This window comes from Anopheles gambiae, chromosome 2, assembly GCF_943734735.2.
Source record: "Anopheles gambiae chromosome 2, idAnoGambNW_F1_1, whole genome shotgun sequence".
NCBI classification, from domain to species: Eukaryota; Metazoa; Arthropoda; class Insecta; order Diptera; family Culicidae; genus Anopheles; species Anopheles gambiae.
Window position 1 is genome coordinate 100,680,476 of NC_064601.1, and position 19,423 is coordinate 100,699,898.

At 45.5% G+C, this 19,423-nt stretch overlaps 1 protein-coding gene across 10 annotated transcripts in view; it reads left to right on the top strand.

Moving 5' to 3' along the window:
* The window catches only part of LOC1277044 (mediator of RNA polymerase II transcription subunit 13), a 58,205-nt gene that overhangs the window by 13,924 nt on the left and 24,858 nt on the right, over nt 1-19,423 (top strand). For all 10 annotated transcript variants that reach the window (XM_061652698.1, XM_061652707.1, XM_061652701.1 and 7 more), the window contains exon 3: nt 6,156-6,495. In XM_061652698.1, the coding sequence (XP_061508682.1) occupies nt 6,156-6,495 (340 nt within the window). The remainder of the gene's footprint in view (nt 1-6,155; nt 6,496-19,423) is intronic.

Below are 19,423 nucleotides of genomic sequence, written 5' to 3' on the forward strand. Positions count from 1 at the left end.
GTAACCTTTGTGGTTGAATATTGTTTCTCTTGAAAAAAAAAACTTTCAAAAATATTTCACTTCTATATTTTTAAGAACAAATCAGTACAAGAGCCTAGTAAACTAAAATGTTGTATGATTTGATATTTCATGCATCCTTTATATTATACATAGGTGTATTGTTACTCATTTTAGGCTTCTGATACAATTTAAACATGACTTTCTCTATATACCTTGCCACTCACATAAAATTGGCTGACATAGAGGTCATAGAAATCAGAGAAGCATTAAAATTTACAGCATATTTTTGTTTGCATACTGAGAATAAGTTCGTAGTGTTTGTGGGCTTCGTATAATTCATGCTTTACACCCATACATCATACCACTATGAAGACCGTGGTACCCATTCAGCTCCGTTTCCCTCTATGTGTTACCATACCTTGGGTAAGGTTATGGGTATTGTGTGAACCCCACACGGAGACTCACGGCACATATCAACCATTTTCAGAGCATATTTTATCGCTCTTTTTACTGTGCACATGAATCAAGTCGCCTTCCGTACGTCATCGTAAGCACGTGCAAAGGACACATTGCCAAGGAGCTGTGTCCGAATAAATTCATTACATTACCATTTGGCGACTTTGGCACGAAAACGACAGCGGAGAAGACTTCTTTTTAGAGGTGACCCTCTCCCCTATACCCCCTCCCCCCTCTTCAAGTACAGAGTTCGTGCGGCCACTGTCCAGCCGGAACGATATCAACAACGACGAGACACTAAATCGTTCGAATGGAGAAAATCGTTCGCAAGTGTGTATGTGTATTGCTTTTTGTTATCTTTGGGCGCATGCGCGTGCTCTCTCTCTTACTCTTTCTCCATCTCTTCGTCTCTCTGTTTTGTGGGGGAGACGAGACGGGGGGAGGAAACTATCACTTGGCTAGATGGTTTCGTTGTCTCTTCATTTTCGGCACATTATCAAACGCGTTTGCTTTTTACTGCAAACTAATCACATACCGCCATCTCTTTCGGGCCTGCCTGCCTTCGCCTTAACTATCACGCAAAAAGAGCGGAGTATAGCCCCCTTGAAACGTGCTCACAAGAATTGCTTCAAGCAAGAAGAAGAACGTTCGTTGATGTAGCATGACATATATATCTCAGCGAAACAGAGACGAAGAATATTGTTAATTGATAAGCACATTTGCTGATACGTTAATTTGATACGAAATGTATCGCACAGTGCGCGATAAAGGAAGTGCCATTAACGAATGGGCAGGATAAGATAAAGCCCTTCTCATGCTAATATGATCGATAACTATGTTAACACCTTCTCACCCAACTTCTGCCCCGGAACCGCGGGTTTTCGCAACGCCAGTCGTTACTCATTTGTCGGTCGCTCCCGGCTGCTGCTGCTGCTTCTCGCAAAACACTAGCCAAACCCGCGCACAAGAGCCAAACGGTCGGTCGTGTGTAAACAGGGTTGATTTGGTCGAACGCGGAGTGTTTGTGTGCCTAGCGGCATATGCTGTGTTCTTCGGCGCTTCTTACGTCAAAACTCGCTTTTGGTCGCTTTGCGTCGTTTACACACATATACACTTCCCGGTTGTAGCTGGGGTTGGGAGTGGGAGCGAGGAGCAGCTTTACAGTTACGTGCAAACTGCTCGCAATACTTTGAAATGTGTTGATGCTGTGAGGTGGCATCGGTTTCGTCCATTTCATCGAGCGTAGAGTGTAGAGATGTTAATGTAGAGGGCGCTTGGCGTGGATCGCTGTGCCTGTGCACGATCTCTCCACTTCACCATCTCCACGGCTCTCACGTTGCTTTTTATGCTTTCTCTCTGCGACGTTGTGTACGTAAAAATGACATTAAAAAAACGTCACACGGCACACAGCAGTCGCCTCTATTATCATCGTTTCATCGTTTGCGCGTGCCGTCACACGACAGGCAGACCGGGTGTAGACCCTTCATATATATACACACCACACCACCACTACCACATCATCGTCAGGGCACGATCGATTTAACTCTCGCTCCTCCCCCATCCCCCACGCCAACCAAAAACCCCCACAGGGTAAGAAATTTCACAACCCCGCAAAGCATAAACGCGCATCCCGCGCGCACACCAACACAAACGCCGCTGCTGCTATGGCTTTGTGTGCGTGACAGCTTGCAGCACTGTTTATAATTTTGACATTTCGAAGAGACTTTCGAGCGCGGGGACTCTCTTTCACTCTCATTCCTGTTTGCTTGCTCTCTCTCTCTCCCTCTTGGTGGCTGTGTTGCGTGTTCGTGGGGGTAACATTGGGGGGTTGGTTTGGTTGCGCGAACAACAACCGCGTGAGGGGCGGCGACGAGAGAGATTGCAAAGCAGCAGCAACAACTACCCCCTTAGATTGGCCGAGCGCGCGCGTGACGTTTGTCTCTCGTGTCCTCGATTTGCGCGCTTGTGCCCTAGTATTTGTCTGTGTGTGTGGTGCCTCCGCCGTTCTCTCTCCACACCGCTGTACGGGAAGGGAATTCCTTCGTGTCTTTCTCGCGGCTTCCCCACCCTCAAAAAAAAAAAAAAACGGTCAGCATCGATCGACGGATTTTGTATTTTGCGCCCTCTCTCCCCTTTTGTGCCGGTGCTATGGAGGCATTTTGTTGCTGTTGTTGCTGTGGCCTCTTGATGAAAAAAATGCTTTTTGCCGATCGACAGATGGAGAAGGTCCGAAACGGGGATCAGTGTTACCTGTTCCCGTAAAGGAGTAGGGCCCTAGACACCCAGGGAGAGAACAGGGGGAAAAGGGATGCCACAGTGTGCCACCGCTTACACCAGTTTTGCGCCATTCGCAACCGATACTCGCGGTGCCTTCCTCTTCTGTTACGCTTCGCTGCTACAACAACATCATGCACTGGTGTGGTGGTGAGCTCTTGGTGTGTTGGTGCATCTCTCTTTTTTTGCACTCTTCCAGCACAGCTTGCGGCGGGGTTGTGTGTGCCCTTCCGCACCGGGGGGTGGGACTGACCACCGTGAATACATCATACGCTCTGCCCCCTCCAAAACGGTTGTCCTTCACCGGACCACTCAAAGGCAAGTAGTGTAGTGGGCAAGGACCAACAACACCAGCGCAGAACATAATGCAAACTACACTCTGACCCCTCTGTGCGCGTGCAACCATTTACCAAATTTTAAGTTTCCATATGCTCTTGTACGAGTGCACGGAGCAGCATTAAAGTGTTGCTGTTGGCAGATTGGCGACTGTTTTGGATGTTTTGTGAAGGTTTTTCGCTATAGTGAGAAGCCCCACCAACTGGGGAATCATGTGTGTTGGGGTTGCAAACTCTATGGTGAAAGTTTTTGTTTTGCTTTCTTTCTCCTAGTTATACGTAAATTACACACATACCTATGGTGGGTTTGTGTGTTCGGTGTCACTATGGGGGAATGCCAGTGTGCCTTCGGTGTCCAGTGCCGCACTTTTGTGACACTGTTTTTGGGACCCTTTCCGTTTTAAGTTCGTAGGCAGAAATTTCAGCCTGTCAGCTGTTTGCATTGTATAGCAGTATTTTGCATTGTATTTTATCGCTTCTGCTTCTGCATGAAGATTTTACGAGTGTTTTGAGTATTCGTCAAGTCTCGAGAAAGCTCGTTTGAGTAAAAGTTTTCACTCGTTCTGTTAAAAAGTGATGCTCAAAATTGGTTATAAAAAAATGCTATGAGACCACCTGGACTACACACACTTTGATTCTCTATTGCATCACCTGATCTCTTTAATGCACCTTGGGATAAATGTAAACAAACCCGTGTTTTCGAGCAGGTACTCGAATCTAATTCTAGCTTTGTGACTAGAATAATCTAGACTGAAAATTGCAGGCTAGTTTTTTTGTGTGGTTTTGTATGGAGTGTTTACATGATTTCATCCTCCAACTGTCAAACTCCATACGAAAAAAAAACTAACTAGAATCGTGAAGGCCCGCTTTATTAGAAAGAATCAGTATTGATTATTGATTAACTGAATGGACGGGTGGCCAAGTGCGCCATAAAAACCACAACAAAGAAATGCGGGGTTTTACGCAACTACTAAGAGTTTGTTTGTGGGTCATTGTGCACAAACTTCATTTTTGTCATGCCAATAGGTGAAAAGAACACAGCAAATGCTTTCATTTAAAGGCACAACATTAGTACACAGTATCAGCATCTTTGTTTGACGATAGAATGCTATGTTTCTGATACCATGTGTCTTTGTTGCAACATTGCACGATGACTGAAACATGGGATACATTCAATTTTGTAATATTCAAGTGACAAAATTGTCATATGTTCTGACCATTGTCATCCGTTTTTATAATATTTACATTATGTGTTTGTGACGTCATATGAGAGAATTAGTACAATATTTTCTGAAGATGCTATTTAATATGTGATATCAACTAACCCTTTACTTTTTACTTTTTATGTTACTGAACTTCTGCTACACACCCTGCTCGTCGTACAGGGCATGTAGGCGAAGATTCATTTAAACGACTCAACTATGTCGTTTTGTTTTCAAACGCTGGAATCGCTCTTGCTCACCAAACCATACGACAATAAAAAAAGCACTGTACACCTCTCGCGGTACACCACACACCGGGCCCGGTCGTGTCGGTGTTTGTGTCCGCGGCAGCCGGATTTAGGCCTCTCCGGTTTCCATTACCGCCGGTAACATATTCCCACTTCACAAGAGGAACACACAGACACACATGACGTTCGAATGCACGTGTGCATTCGGTTGCGACCCAACACATCGCGTCGTTGCCCTGTCCCAGCATACTGCCGTGTGCCGCACGGTTGTATATGTTCGCTCTATGTATTTTTCAATTTTCGTCAGACTGGCTGGCTTCTCATTTGTACAGTGCATGTTTCGTAGAGGTATGGTTGCAGCTAGATGCGGTGGGGGAGCGCAGTTGGTCCGCGACAATCCATGAGGCGCGCAGCGCTCATGTTGTGGGTGGTTTTGTTGGTGTATATAAACAACGTTAAGCATTCAATCACCACCACCGCCGCCACCGTCCGCACATTACGTGAGCTTTCCTCACTGCTTGCCCATTTTATTTACCTTCATTCGCGCTGCGGCTGCTCTTTCTCTCTCTCTCTTTGGCGATGGTTCATGTTTGTTTGCTGCTGCCCCTTTGTGGGGAGTGTGTTGCGTTCTCGTCATGCACAACAAAACTAGGAGGGGGAGCAGCATAGAAAGAAAGATGGACAGGAAAAAGAGAGTACTTTAAGAAGGGGATCATGATGTGATGATGATGATGATGGTGATGATCAGGGTAGTGTCGGATTTCTTCTCCGATTGAAAGTGGAACAGGCAGCAATGGCGAGTAGTAGGGGGGATTAAGAGGGCCAGTGCTCTATTTGATCTAAAAAGTTAGGCAGTACCAGCAGTGGTGGGGATTAATTAAACGTCACAGTCACTTGGGCCGGATGGTTAAATGGAGGAGATTTCTCTGAGCACTCTGTAGATGCCGATTGAGGCAGTTTCTTCATGATAATTTAATGTAAAAGATGTACTTGAAAGTGACGTTGATGAGTGCAAATATTTATTCTAAATTAAAACCTTATTCAATATATGTTTTTAAAACAGAAATGAAAAAGAATGTAACAAATGACTGCTCTAACCACCCTACAAAGGAGCTTATCTAAATTTCACATTTATAAATGCTCGATTGGTGATGTGAATAACAAGTAACAAGATTACGTGAATACGTTAAATGACCGTTAAACGCAGCTGCTTGAAATTAAAACGCTCTCAGCAAGACAAAACACAAGAACATGTGAACTCAACATGTGATTGTCTAACTCTGGTTACTAAAGAGAACTATTGCTCCGGAACCATAGTTCCGGAGAAGCGCCCCGGATCACATAGCCCAAGTATGAAAGCTGGATGAAATGCGAGCGATGGAATGTATAGGCTTGGAATTCATCCATCATTCATTAGACTGCTGGTGGCTTTTTCTTAACGAATAACCAAACAAACTGAAGATAAATGGATTCATCTAGTTCCGCTGTAAATAGACGCAGCAACGAGCACTATTCCCATTCAACGAGCATCGTTGTCTTTTTATGTCTTTTTAAGTTACTGCTCCATTATCGCTGATTAACTAACGTTTCTAATTCTCTCTTTCTCTCTCTCTCTCTCATTCCCTTTCTCCCTCCGACAGACCGACCTCTGCGGCATCAGATGGCGTCAGCTGGTTCTCGGTGAGCGGCCGAACGCGGCCGGCGATCCGCTCGACGATCCGGTCGTGCGCTCCTACTCGAAATGTCTCGCCGTCGACATACTGTGCGTGTGGCGGAGGGTGGTCGCCCCCAAGCCGAAACCGAAGCCGGACCCGGACCCGAGCAGCATGTTCGACATGAGCATACCGGGCACCGGTAACAGTGGGTCCGTCGTCCATCCGCCCCTCTCGCTGACCGCCGCCAAGGAGCTGTGGATCTTCTGGTACGGCGAGGAACCGGACCTAACCGATCTGGTCGCGCCCGAGCTGCTCAATTCATCCGGTAAGTAAAACGCAGGCAATGCGCGGAAGGTTTGGTGCGACTATTGTGCGACAGATTATTGATATTTTAATGTTAACTGTCCCACACACACTAACTCACAGAACGGTAGGGCAAATATTTAAAATGCCGTGTGGACGCGGAGGTCAAAACAACCATGTCAACCAAGTGTTGCTGTGCGCGCGCGCCCGCGACATGTACAAAGCATCCATCCGCGATTCCACCAGCATCAACGTTGAGTGTCTAATACAGTTTTTTTTACTTCTTCCACGTTTCGCTCGGTTCCGTTCCCGCAGGCCGCTCAAGGTTAACTGGTTTTCTTGTAATAAGCTGTGTGTTTTTTTTTTGCTTCTTGTCCTGCTTGCTGTTTACTTCATTTTTGCGCTCGCCAAACTCTCCAACGGCCGGTCGCGGCGGGCTGTGTGTGCTCCTTTGCATCCGGGCGCGGCGCGACGATGCGAAAGGATCGCGCTGCGGTGTGCGAAGGAGTAGCAGCCCTGCGAAAGCCAAGAGACATCGGGACAGAGTAGTAGTAGGGGCTTCGATTTTCTTTTTTTTGTTGGCAGGGCTAGTTGTGGTTGTGTGCACCACTTCCGAATGATTAAAACATGCCGTTCGTGCAAGGGGAACCAAGTCTTTTTTGGTGGTGATGGTGCTGCTGTGTTTGGTTTCGCTGGCGCGTACTACTCGCTTATATAGCATAACTTTTTTTTATTTTTTTTGTTTCTCCTCGTCCTTGTGAGTGTGAGTTTTATTTTGCTTGGTCTTTTTTGGCGAGCAAAAACGCTTCAATTCGATGCTTAATCAATCAATCTGCTGCAAGGCATAAACGAAGCGCTTTTTTGCCACGAATACTTCAGTCGGACATTGGACCTGGAGCTCCCCGCGAATGGTTGATTTGGGTGGAACAAAGTGAAGCACACAATTTAGTTTTATGTTATCAGGTGCATCGTTGTGCTTTTATTATTATGAATGATGCTTTGAAGCGTTGAAGTAATTTGGCCAGTGTGGCATCATCTGATACAACTTTGTTAAGATCTCACGTTCCTCGTTTATGGGTGACAGATTGATTTTATTGGGAGCACTGACCAAGTTACTCTTGATTGGTTATTTCGGATAATTAATACTAGTTTTTTGATTATCCAACATGTCTAAAAATGGCTTTTATAAGTGCCAAGAATCGGGAGCAAGACTATATACTACGTTACGTTTCACGTTTATTTTCAAGATTCTAGAGCAATCTTCTTATTGTAACCTTGAGACCTGGAGAAACCAACTTTGAGCTTATCTTAATGTTTCCAAAATCATATCTAAACACAATTAGGACCTAATGAAGCGTTACATCTATTTATTTGAAAACATTTTGGTTATCATAACTCCGGGTTCGTGATCATATGTGGACCAAAAACGCTCAAAAACGCTGTTTAATTCTCAACAAGAATATTTAGTAAAAAAAAGATTATTTACTCAAATACTGTATGTCCACGTATGACTCGTATTCCAGCAGATGTTCGGACATCATAATAGAGCTGCAAAATTCCTCATTACTCCAGATCCTCATCTGATATCAGAACCAATTAAAGATTTGTGAAATCATTACCGGTTTTGTATTTCTGTACAACGGAAGTGCCATTATCACCAAGCAATATCCCTAAAAGCCATCGACTGCAAAGACTCTCAACGGCAGTGTTGTGCATCCCGACAAGTCGATCTCCGCTAACGACATGCACGGGCTTTTAGGGTTCTGTGGTTCTTCCGCGCTCGGGACCAAACGAAATCCTCTACGCTCATATCGTCCGACACGCGCGTTTCTCAACCGCAACAAAGTGCGTACCAAAGGCTGCTTCAGAAACTCGATTAAAAATCCGATACCCAAGCGGCTCTCTCTCTCTCGCGGGCACAAAAACCTCAAACGAACTCAAGCGCCGAACGGGAGGGAACGCCGGGGATGATTGGGTGGTGGTTAGTTTTTCTTCCGCTTGCTGTTCCCTTGAGCTGTGGCTTTGGCAGTTATGCGTACGAGCCGCCGTGTGTGTGTGACGAGTTCGTTAAACCTCTCGTCGAGTTTTATGCCAAGTCCTATGGTGCTCTCTCACCGTGTCTCGTTCGCTTAGCTGACGATGTACGGATGTATATGGCGTGGGAAAAGCGTCTATCATCAGCAGACCGGCGGCCGGTTAGCACCGGGCTTTTTGCTCTCAATCCGTTCGTGCGCTGCACACTTCAAGTCCGAATTCAATCCACCAGTACCTCAACGGGTCGTGTGCAGCCCGTGAAGGGTTCGTCTGTGTGGTGCCGCTCGGGGACGCTGCTGCTGCACAACGACAATCGCGTCTGGTGGCGCTGGTTTAAATTCCTGCCGCCGAACAATCGCGCTTCGGTACGCTGCGAAGGGAGACAAAATAGCGCGCACATACAAAAACGCTGCCTCTATCTATTCTCTATCCGCTTGGTGTCGTGATGGGTGTTCGGCGGCCCGTTAGTCTCGGAAGGGTGCCGTTACGACCACTTGACTACACTATTCGCCTGCAACGAGAGGCAACGAGAGAAGGGGAGGGCTCCGATTGGGTTTGAATTTATGCTTCCAGCCAACCAACCAACACGCCAGCAACGCTAAACGATCCCACACACCTCCACAAGGAAGGCAACATTTTATGAGCTTTCGAAGGATTGATTTTTTTTTTGCTTCTCTCTTCAGATCCGATCCCTAATGTCCGCATTGTTTCCGCCTGTGAGAGACTTACCAAAAGACTTTTTCTGCTGCCTGCCTGCTGGAAGCTTTCAGACGGCGCACGGCGAGGCAATGCTGGAACTGCTGCCGGCTAGCCACTTCCTCTTTGACGCACGTTTTTCGGTCGAGCCTCGGTCGAGCTCGGTTCCAAAGGTCTCTTTCCTGTGCCCGTAGGTTTTGGTATGTGTTAGCGCGCGCGAATATTCCCTCTAGAAACCGGTTTTCTAAAAAGCGAAATCACCCCGAAAAAGCAACCACAAATCGTTCGTTCTCTCTTTCTTTCTCTCTCTCTCTGTCTCTCTATATCTCTCTCATTCTTTCTCTCGCAGTTGATTTAGAATGTACGTACCGGGGGTCTGGTTTGGTGCGGAACTATCTACATAATGTTCAAAACTTTTTCACCTCTATGGCGCATTTTGTCTGCCCAGTGCCTTAACAGCAATAGAGGAGAAAGGGGCAGGCAAACTGTGGGCAACTTCTCCCGAGCGGTGATCGGGGAGCAAAATTATGACCCCACGCTGTTATTATGCTAAAGGCGCAGAGAGAAGTGTTGGAGAAGGTACACTGCCCCATGGTGAGATGCTGTCCATTTTCACGCTTACCGAGTACTTCCGGGAGCGAGTGGCCAGCACATCCGGATTTGATGGGCTGACGAAGAACAGAGATAGAGAGATCGGAGCGTGGAGGGAAATCGAACTCCAAGCCAAAGAAGAAAAGCCTAGAGAGATGATCTAGATTTTGAAGATTTGCAAAAATCCAATATCTCTCTTAGACATTGGCATCGAACTTCCAAACGTATCGTCTGCGCTTAAAGGTAAATGAGTAGTTACGCGTGAGCTTAAACGTGTTATTAAAATGGAGATTCGTCGATACAACTGCAAAACTGCTAGCAGACAAGCTACGGTCCAGCTGAGTTCCCCCTGAATAGCGGGCATTCGATGTACATCCTCTGCGGAAATCAATGTTGCAGGACGCCAAGCTTCAACAAAGCTTCCTTGAACAAGATGGTTCTGAATTCAGGTTGAATCCTCTCCCAAACCTTTGGGATACGTTGCGGAGGATAAAAACCAGGGATTATTCGCTTTACGCTGCAGCATCCTACGGACACATGCACAAACGTCCATGCAAATCTCCGTTGCCACATCCGAACGAGTTGCCAGAAGACCGGGCTCATCTTTCATTATCACTAACAGTAAATCTTCATCATCGTATGTTTTGGGATGGTGGAACGAGCCCGGTGGTAATATGATCGTTTAACGAACCACCCCTGTCATCATCGGCAGAGAAAAGCCTGCAGGCTTAAAAAGGACCTTCCCATCGTATCGTACACCTTTTTGCATCGTATCGTTGCAGAACGGATAGGAAGCATGAAATTCGCCCCGGTAGACGTTCTGATTATAGTTGGGACGCTTTTTTGCTCGACCCGTTTGAGATTCTGGTTGCAATTCCCGTACTCCACTGGGGGCCACTTCAATGTGTCCCACCCGCTTGTACGGTGAACGGAATTGGTTGGACGGGGTTTTTTTTAAGGCACAGATGTCTACCAAAGAGCCTAGCACCAGAGGTCCTCATGCTAGGTAATAAAAGCATACGGTCAACACCGATACCTAACGTCACTCATTGGAGAGCTGGTACGCGTTGACTGGGAATGGGAACGGTACATGTGATACGACCATCGTATAACGTCAATCGCAACGAAGGTGCTTTGACGGAAAGGCACCCGCAGCTTAGCCAGACATTCATTTCCTACTTGATGATGACGTTTCCTACACCTGGTGGTTGGGTCGTGGTGCTACCATACATCTAGTTGATGGCTTGCTTGGGAAATAGGAGCTCACGGGCAAGCTATGGATGATGAAGGAAAAATAGAGGTAAACTGTCAACTGGGGGAAATGGTTGTACATTTTCTAATCTCACTTGAACTTTGTTGAGTTGAAGTTTGGAGTTGAGAGCACAGTGTCTCTGTATGATGATGATGTTGTTCAGGAATATTTAATTTTGAGCCTGAGTATCATCTCGGGATTGATGGGAATGGTTATTGAAATGTCTTTCGAAACTCCAAAAATGACATCCACCATGCACCAACTTCTAGAAGCAACAAGTAGCTCTCGCTTTCTCGCGCACGGTAGATGTCATAAAATTATATCGAGCCATGGAAATCTGTTCCGGAGCTGTCGCTTTTCCATTTCCATCCCGTTGCTCATTGCATGTGACATTTGTGTTTATGACGTAGGAAGGAAGAAGTAGAGAAGAAATTACCATAGCTTCTGAGAGAGAGGAGGCCCCCTTGCGAGACCTGGTGGGCACGGCCAAGCAAGCAATTAATCGTACTGCAAACGCTTGGAAAAACACACTATTGGGTGGCAGCGATAGGCAGGGTAGTGCCATGGATCGACCCAGCTAAGCAAAAAAGAAAAGGTGAAGGCTGCTAGGATAGGAGACGGCGACCTTTATGTTTGCGTTTGCAAGCCACCCGTTACTTCATGCCTCGCAGAGCCTTCGCTCCAGCTGTGCTGTTGTTGTGAGTGTGTGTGCGTGGGTCGTAGAGTTTCCTCTTTCGTGTATATAGATATTACCCAACGTTAATATCTTCACTTCAACGAGGAGTTTGCGCTCCCTGGACCGAATCTGAGAGCAAAAGAAGAAGAAAAAAAACCCGAACATAACGCCTCCAAACTGTGTGCCAGTGACAGGTTGCTGCTGTCGCGTGTGTGCGGTTTTGATGGTTACGCAAAAAGCGATTTGCTGTATTGATCGATTCTCCGCTGTTTCTTCCCTTTATTTGTTCGAAGATTGTTCTTCGCGCTAATGCTTACTTCCAGGATCTGTACATTGGTTGTGTGTGCTGCCTAATCGCACAAACAAATACGGAGGAAATGATAAAATAATCCTCGCAAACAGCCGAGGAAAAACGCGACATTAGGTTGGGAAGGATGCAGGAAGTAGGCGCCACGTGCGGTTGACATTTAACCGGTGTGGGAAGAAGTTTTTCATCAAATGTCAAGGTTGTTCCAGCGCTGGGGGGCGAAATATCCTGAGCACCGATGTTAGGCCAACGTTTGCGTGCCAGTTTGTTTTGGAGTTTGGAGTTTGGAGTTTGGAGATCCTAGGACATTAAAAGAAAATTACATCTTGTAGCTTATCTGAATCACTTTTCAGATGCATCTTTGCCATTAATATCCTTAACATAATTGTGCAACTGACACGCAAACGTGTGATAAGAATAAGGCTTTTTAGACATTCCTCCAGACGAACTACGATTGAGCGTCCCGATAAGCAAGCCCTCCTGTCCAGATCCTTTTGCTATAGAAAGAGAAGTACAGGAGCAGAGAGCGAGAGAGTCAACCCCGTGGGAGAACTTTGTGTTTGTTTCTTTTCGCTTTGGTCGTTGAAGGGGACAGGCAGGCATGCAGGCCTATTATCGTGCGCGCATGTCCACCGGAAAACCATCCGAATACGACCGAAAACGTCATCCATCTCCCGCGGAGTACTTCGCGTTAGTGTGTGTGGTGAGTTTGTATGGGTACAACGCACAGCTCTATCGAGTACGATTTAACGATCCGTTTTATGCCGGAACGCTTAGAATGGACAATAAATACACTCTACACATCAGTGTGTATGTGTGTGGTGATGTGTAACAATGTGCGACCATCACCTCTTTTCTCACTCACTTCGGAGTTTCGCTCTCTTTGGGGAGGTAAGTTTTACCGGTTAAGGGCCTTTTTTTTTGGTTGGTTGAGTTCTCCTTTCCAATCGGCGGACGTCCCTTTTTGATGCGATGGTGCACTTTTGCTCGTGGGAAACGTGGGAAACGAGAGTTTCTCGTCCTCCGCACAGAGAGAGAGAGAGAGAGCGAGAGAGCGCAATGGCATAGGCGATAGGCCTAATCGAGTTTCGGCAATCTTCGTCTCTGTCTCTCTGTGTCATATTCCGCTCGCCCAAAGGAGGAATACACTCATCGAAACATGAAGTTACCGGTGAACTTGTCCCGTACCGACAACCTTTCCTTCTGCCTCTCGCTGTGGATGTCGCTAGATGCCGGCTTCATGTCCAAGTGAGAGAAGGTCCTTGTTTTGGAGAATGGAGGGAATGAGCACAATGTAGTGTGTGTTTCTGTTTGTTGGAGGATGAGGAAGTCACCGTGGGCCGTGGCAACAAATCAATCGTGGTTTTTCAGTACGCGCTGCTTTACAATTCCTCTCTCTCTCTCTGTTTTTCTATCATTCTCTCCCTCCCTGATTTATTCCCGAAAGTCCTTGACATTTCCAGAAAATTCATCCCGAACGTAGACTAACGACGACACAAAGTTTCGTTGGTGGATCGGCTTCGAAATGTCTCCCCCATATGCCTTCGTTTTTCATTTCATACTTCCTGAAGTACGAATTTTTGCCTTCAGCATGAAGCTATGTAGTTTAGAGAATATGGTTGCGCACCGAAGGGGACTCACACCCACAACATCCTCACAACCATAAGACAAACCCTTGGCCGCCGCCTTGCCGTCTCATCATCATTATTACCAAACTGCAAAGAGGTAGGGAACACGATTGCCCCGAACGGTATATGGTAATGGTTGTGTACCGGTATGGTGGTTTGCCCCGTTTCGCAGTTGCAGAACCGAAAGGCTTTTGACTACATGGAAAACGCAAAGCGTCCGAAAAATGGTATCGATTTTTCCTCCATGCGTCGTGCTAGAACCGAACGCGGGGGAGCGACGGTTTTTGAATTTTAGTTAGGGGCCTTCGCTATAAAATAGAGCTATTCGGTTAGCAAGAGGTGTAGTTTCCCTTGCATACGTACGTTTTTATTGTTTACAGTGTTTGCTAGCGGAATTATAAAATTGAAAAAGATAAATCGTTAGAAGAATCTTCACCGGATCGCCTTGTTAAGACAGAGTGTTCTTCGATTTATTGCAGCGAAAGTAAACAAACAAACGCTACCTACAACACACCATCGGGGCTGGGAGGAGGTTACTTGTGATGCATGACCCTGTTAGGGTAGAATAAATTTACACATCCCATGTTTGTGTGTACTCTTGCAAAACGACACTGGCGAAGCGGAGCTTGGACGATGCGGAATGGAGGTGATTACCCTCCTTTTTTGCATATCGAAGAAGCTGCTTTTGTTTTGCTTTGAACAATGGAACCCTCATGGTTCGTTAGAATGAAAGCCTTCAATCTGTAAAATGAAGCAATAACACACACAAAAAAAAAAAAACGCATAATACACACGCTTGCAACCGACCGATTGTTGCTGTGTGTACGTCTGTGGAGCGTTTCGTTAACGCATTATGCTGTTGGTGGTGGTGGTGCCTTTCTTGCCTTGAAGTGTATGTTGCACAGAGCGTCGTAGTAGAGAGGGTGAACACCATTTGTTATGCTCTTTTTGGTTGGAGCGGTGCAATTGAGGTTAAAAGTAATCACATTTTTTATAAGAAACCCCTCAACAATACGGATTGTAGTGTAAAAATATAGGGTTTTTCGTATAATCTGTAATCTGCGGGTTCTTCGAACTGGATTTAGTCCTTCGAACCGGATTTGGTCCTTCGAACCGGATTTGGTCCTTCGAACCGGATTTAGTCTTTCGAACCGGATTTGGTCCTTCGAACCTGATGAAAGAATGATTGGATTTTACAGCAATGATTTATTTCAAAACACAACAGATACCAACATTATAATGTTTAAAAACAGAAAATACGCCAACGAAAACCAACACGGCGTAATAGCCGCTACTGGGCGCAGGAAATTTAATATTTCTTTCGTCACTCAATCGAATCAAACAGCTAACATACCTAACGCACTCGTAACGCATGCTTGTTATTCGATGCACCCCCGGCGCATAGCCGACCGCCCCGCTAGCTAGTGTTACCAAACAAGGTGAAGGAACGATACAAACAAACATTCCAAACGGTGTGGTGTGTATGAAATGTGAGAATAAAGAGCGAAACAAGCAAATAGGGAAGCGCTCGCGAGCGGCTGAAAAAACACACACACGCAAACAACTATATTTCTCACTCATCCTCTCGCACTTATTCTCTCTCTCTGTCTCTCTCGCAGAGTGTGTGCGATCTGATGATCTCTGGTTATCATCAGCATCATCTAAAATGCAATTAGCACGTTTTAAAATTAGTAAAAATCTGTTTCGCCCGCGTACTCGTGTCGTGAAATGCCCGAGCAGAGAGAGCCAGGAGGAAAAGAGCATGGCGAAAAAAAAATCATTACCATTTACGGTTTCACGCAGCTTTCTTTCGGCCAGCAGGGGTCGCCGCAAGACCATTTTGATTGTGTTGTGATCAGCGCAGCACCAACCTCACGCGTGCTTTGACGATTGCGAGGGGTATATAATGGGGGTATGGATAGGAAAATAGCGCATCTGCGAAGAGGACATGCACACACCCCAGAGCAGATGATGCTAAATATAGAGAAATAAAATACTCTGAGGATCATCCATTTCTCTCTCACACGTTCAGCGCGCTTTTTGTTTTTGTTTTTGGGTTGGTCCGCTGCGCGAGACACGCGCGTATCGATAAAAGTGAGATAAACCACCTAAATGGGGAGGAAGATTTGGTCCAATGAACTGAACGTGATGAGCGAGTTTTTCGATCGGTAAGCAGTAGTGCTTCGGTACCCAAGTAGCAGTTTCTTTTTAATAGTTTGGAATGCAGCAGGGTTGAGACAACAGTGGAAATAGCATTTATTTCTTATAAGTTAATTTACTGTTAAAATAATACATTTTTATTCAGTGTTTTGCACACCAAAGAGAGTAGCAAAGAGAGTAAGATAAGTTAGAATGATTAAAAATGTGTGCAAATTTTCTTCGGATCAGATCATATAATCTTAATAAAAAAAAGTAAAAGTTTTAAATAAAATAAAATTGTTGATAAATTCAATGTTTAATAGATCTCCAAATCTGTGTATATTTAGTTTAGAAATTTGCATACAAATATAGTTAAAAAATAACAACAAGAAGAACAAGAAGAAGAAGAAGAAAAAGAATTGAGAGAAAACAGAGACGAAGAAGAAGAAGAAGAAAAGAGTTGAGAGAAAAAAAGAAAACAAGAACAGAAATGGCTGTGCGGAAAAGGAGAAGAAACATAATTGAGCAAAAAACAGAATAAGAAGAATAGAAAGAGAAAAAATGGGAAAAAGAAAAGGAAAAAAAGGAATAAGAAAAAGAAAACGAAACAAGAGAAGAAGAAAAAGGACAAGAAAGAATGGAAGAAGAAAAAGGAAATGAAAAAAGGGAAGAAGAAGGAAAAAAAGAATCTACAATTCAATAATTTAGTAAATAAATTAAAAAAAAAGTATTTTTCTATAAAGCTTCATAATCCACTTTTAATAAAATGCTAAAAAAAACTGCAACCCTCTGATAACGCTTTGCAACTATTAATTGTGTGTGCCTGTATCGATGGCGTTACGTTGCTTGGGTAGCGGCGACCGCGGGCTGTGGATTTCGCTAATCGCCCCTGAGCGAGAAGCGGGTAGATTGTTTGGGCTGCGTAGAAGCGGACGCGCGCGGATGCCGGCAAGTTTGCGGCAAGTTTAAAAATTATGTCCGTCTCGGTAAGAGCTATTTTTAAAAGGATGAATCTAATCAGCTCTCAGTGCAAGTAACGTGTTTTAGAGACACGTACTGCGGCTGGCTCTCCCTAACATTGTTACATGCGTACGTAGGAGGGCCATGAATCATAAGAGGAGCGTCTTATTAGTGCGCGGGGACGTGATATTAAGTTTTTGATCTACGGCTTGTGAGTCATCTTTTTGTATGAAAATCACTGGCAAAGAATGGCTTATTATGTATATTGGATAATTTAACGGCCGTGCAATGTTGGAACATGCTTCCAAAAAGAGTATCTAAATCGATTCTAATATTTTACGTTGCTCCCTTGTCATTGTTGGCTGCGTTGAACGTTTATTTGATGCAGTTTGAACAGAGTTTTTTTATTCTCATCTCAACACTTGACCATAACACACACTCACACTCTCAAACAACTACCGGCTCTCTCATTTCTTCCCCTATTTTTGCCCTTTTATTCATTCATGTCGCGAGCAAAAACGCCGAAGGGAGGGAGCATCACAACAGTAAACGCTCCTGGTTAAAAAATCCTGTGCTAGCTGTGTCGCGCACTAAAGAGTCTGATTAAGCGTAAAAAAGACCAAGGAAAGACCAGCCGTGTGTCGCGTCAAAGCAAAAAGGAAGAAGCAGTCCTGGCATTCCTGTTTTTTTTTAAATTGTTATTGCCCGATCTGTTGCAACCCTTTTCCTCCTTCCTGCACAAATCGCAGCAGCAAATTTCAGCATCAACATACTAACACACACTGTCATATGGGTTCGGTGTTGTGTGTTGCGTGCGCTTCTCTCGCGGTGTGTGTCGTATGCGTGCTCAAAACGCTGTTCAAACGCAACTGTATTAGACATACACAGTCTCTTTTTCTTTTTCTCTCACTCTCTCACACAAAGACATACACAGTGTTACATCGACACGGTTTGCCGGCGACGACGGCAACAAATCACCTTACCCCTCCGCCGCCCTCCAAATTGCCCTAAACCCTCCGTTCAGCAGCGCATAACGTTACGGCCCGTTAGCATACGCGCGCGCCTAACGCGTCTCCTTGCGCCCGCCGCAAACACATACACACAGCAGCAGCATCAGCATCTTGTGGTTCCGTTCTCGGCACGTACCGAACCCATCTGAACGGGGGCACACAGAGATATACACACATAGAGACCGACCACCATACCGTGGTCTCTGGTGTAGGCAAACGAGCCAAAACATACCCACTGCTGCTGCGTGTGCTGTGTTTGCACGGATTCGTTGGTGCGTGTGTTTTTCAATTGCCGCGCGCGATGGTGGTGTGTTGGGCGGGCTGGACAAGAAATTGAGAGCAAAAACAGGAAAATCAAGTTTTGTGTGCCCTCAAGCTCTGCTACCCCTGTCCTTCGCCCCTACGCCCGCCACTGCCAGTAGAGCTTCCCTTTTGAACCCTTCGAAGCAGCGAAGGAATCTCTGTCTGTCTTTCTCACTTCGCTTCCCAATCTGAACTAACTTTTTTTATCAAGTGGCTCGCGACGGCTCTTACAACAGTAACGCGCCTTTTTTCTATGTGTGTGTGTGTGTGTCTTGGTTGAGTAAGCGATCACACCAGCAGAGCGCGGTTGGTATACCTTTCCAGTGTATGGTAATTTTTATGCGTCGTACAGGACGTTGCGTTCACATGCGCTCAGGGAAGCAGGAACAGCATAAGCGTAATTAATCTTGACAGCAGATGGACGGGACGGAGGTGGAATGTCGCCAGATTCAGCAGGCGAGACAAACGTCGTGTTCTTGGTAACTCACCGTCCGACGTTTGGTTAAAGATAATCTCTCAAATGTGAGCAAAAATCTCACTCGTTTAGAGGCAGCAAAAGCGAGTCGCTGTACTCTCTTTTTCAAATCACTCACGAGAGCGCAGCAGCGCAATAATAGTTGTGTGTTGGTGACGACATTCCACGGGTTTCTAATCGTTTTCTTTGAGACTGGGGGGTGGTGCTCGTGTGTGGGTTTTGTTTGCATTACTCTTCTTGTTTAAAACACGCCTGTGACGTCAGAGGAGAACCTACAACCACAGGGCGACGCACTTGCTTTGAAACGCTGAGTTAATGGTGGAAGCCATATAAAACTCACCCCCCGTGTGGGTAAGGTAAATTTAGCACACGTTTATTGCTGATAATCGTTTTTTCACTTTTAGATGAAATTGTATGACCTTTTATTCGTCGGAAATTACTAAATTACTCCCCTTTGACGTTCAGAGATTCGAACTCATGACGAGCGCGTACTGTCCAATGCACCTTGACGTTAACACTATTGCGCCGGTCAGCTTAGTGCCCGTTAATTGTCATACATAAGCAGCAATCGTTCGGGTGTTAATAATTGCTTTCATCTGGACGCTCCCTCCAAGAATGTCATTTCGTGTTAATAGTTATTTTTAATTTCGTGATCAAGATCGCACACATTGAAAGCTAAGGTGGAACGATACGCTGTGCAGATACTTATGCCCTTGAACTAATTGATTGTTACCGGTGTGTGCGTGCGTGATTTTTACTCGCCATAAAGGTGTTTGGCCTGCGCTGTATTCTGCTCGCGATCGTACCGCGTTGCAAAGGGAACGAAATCTGTATTAAGACATTACTCTGCTTGTTGCCAGTGAGTGCCTGCAGACCATT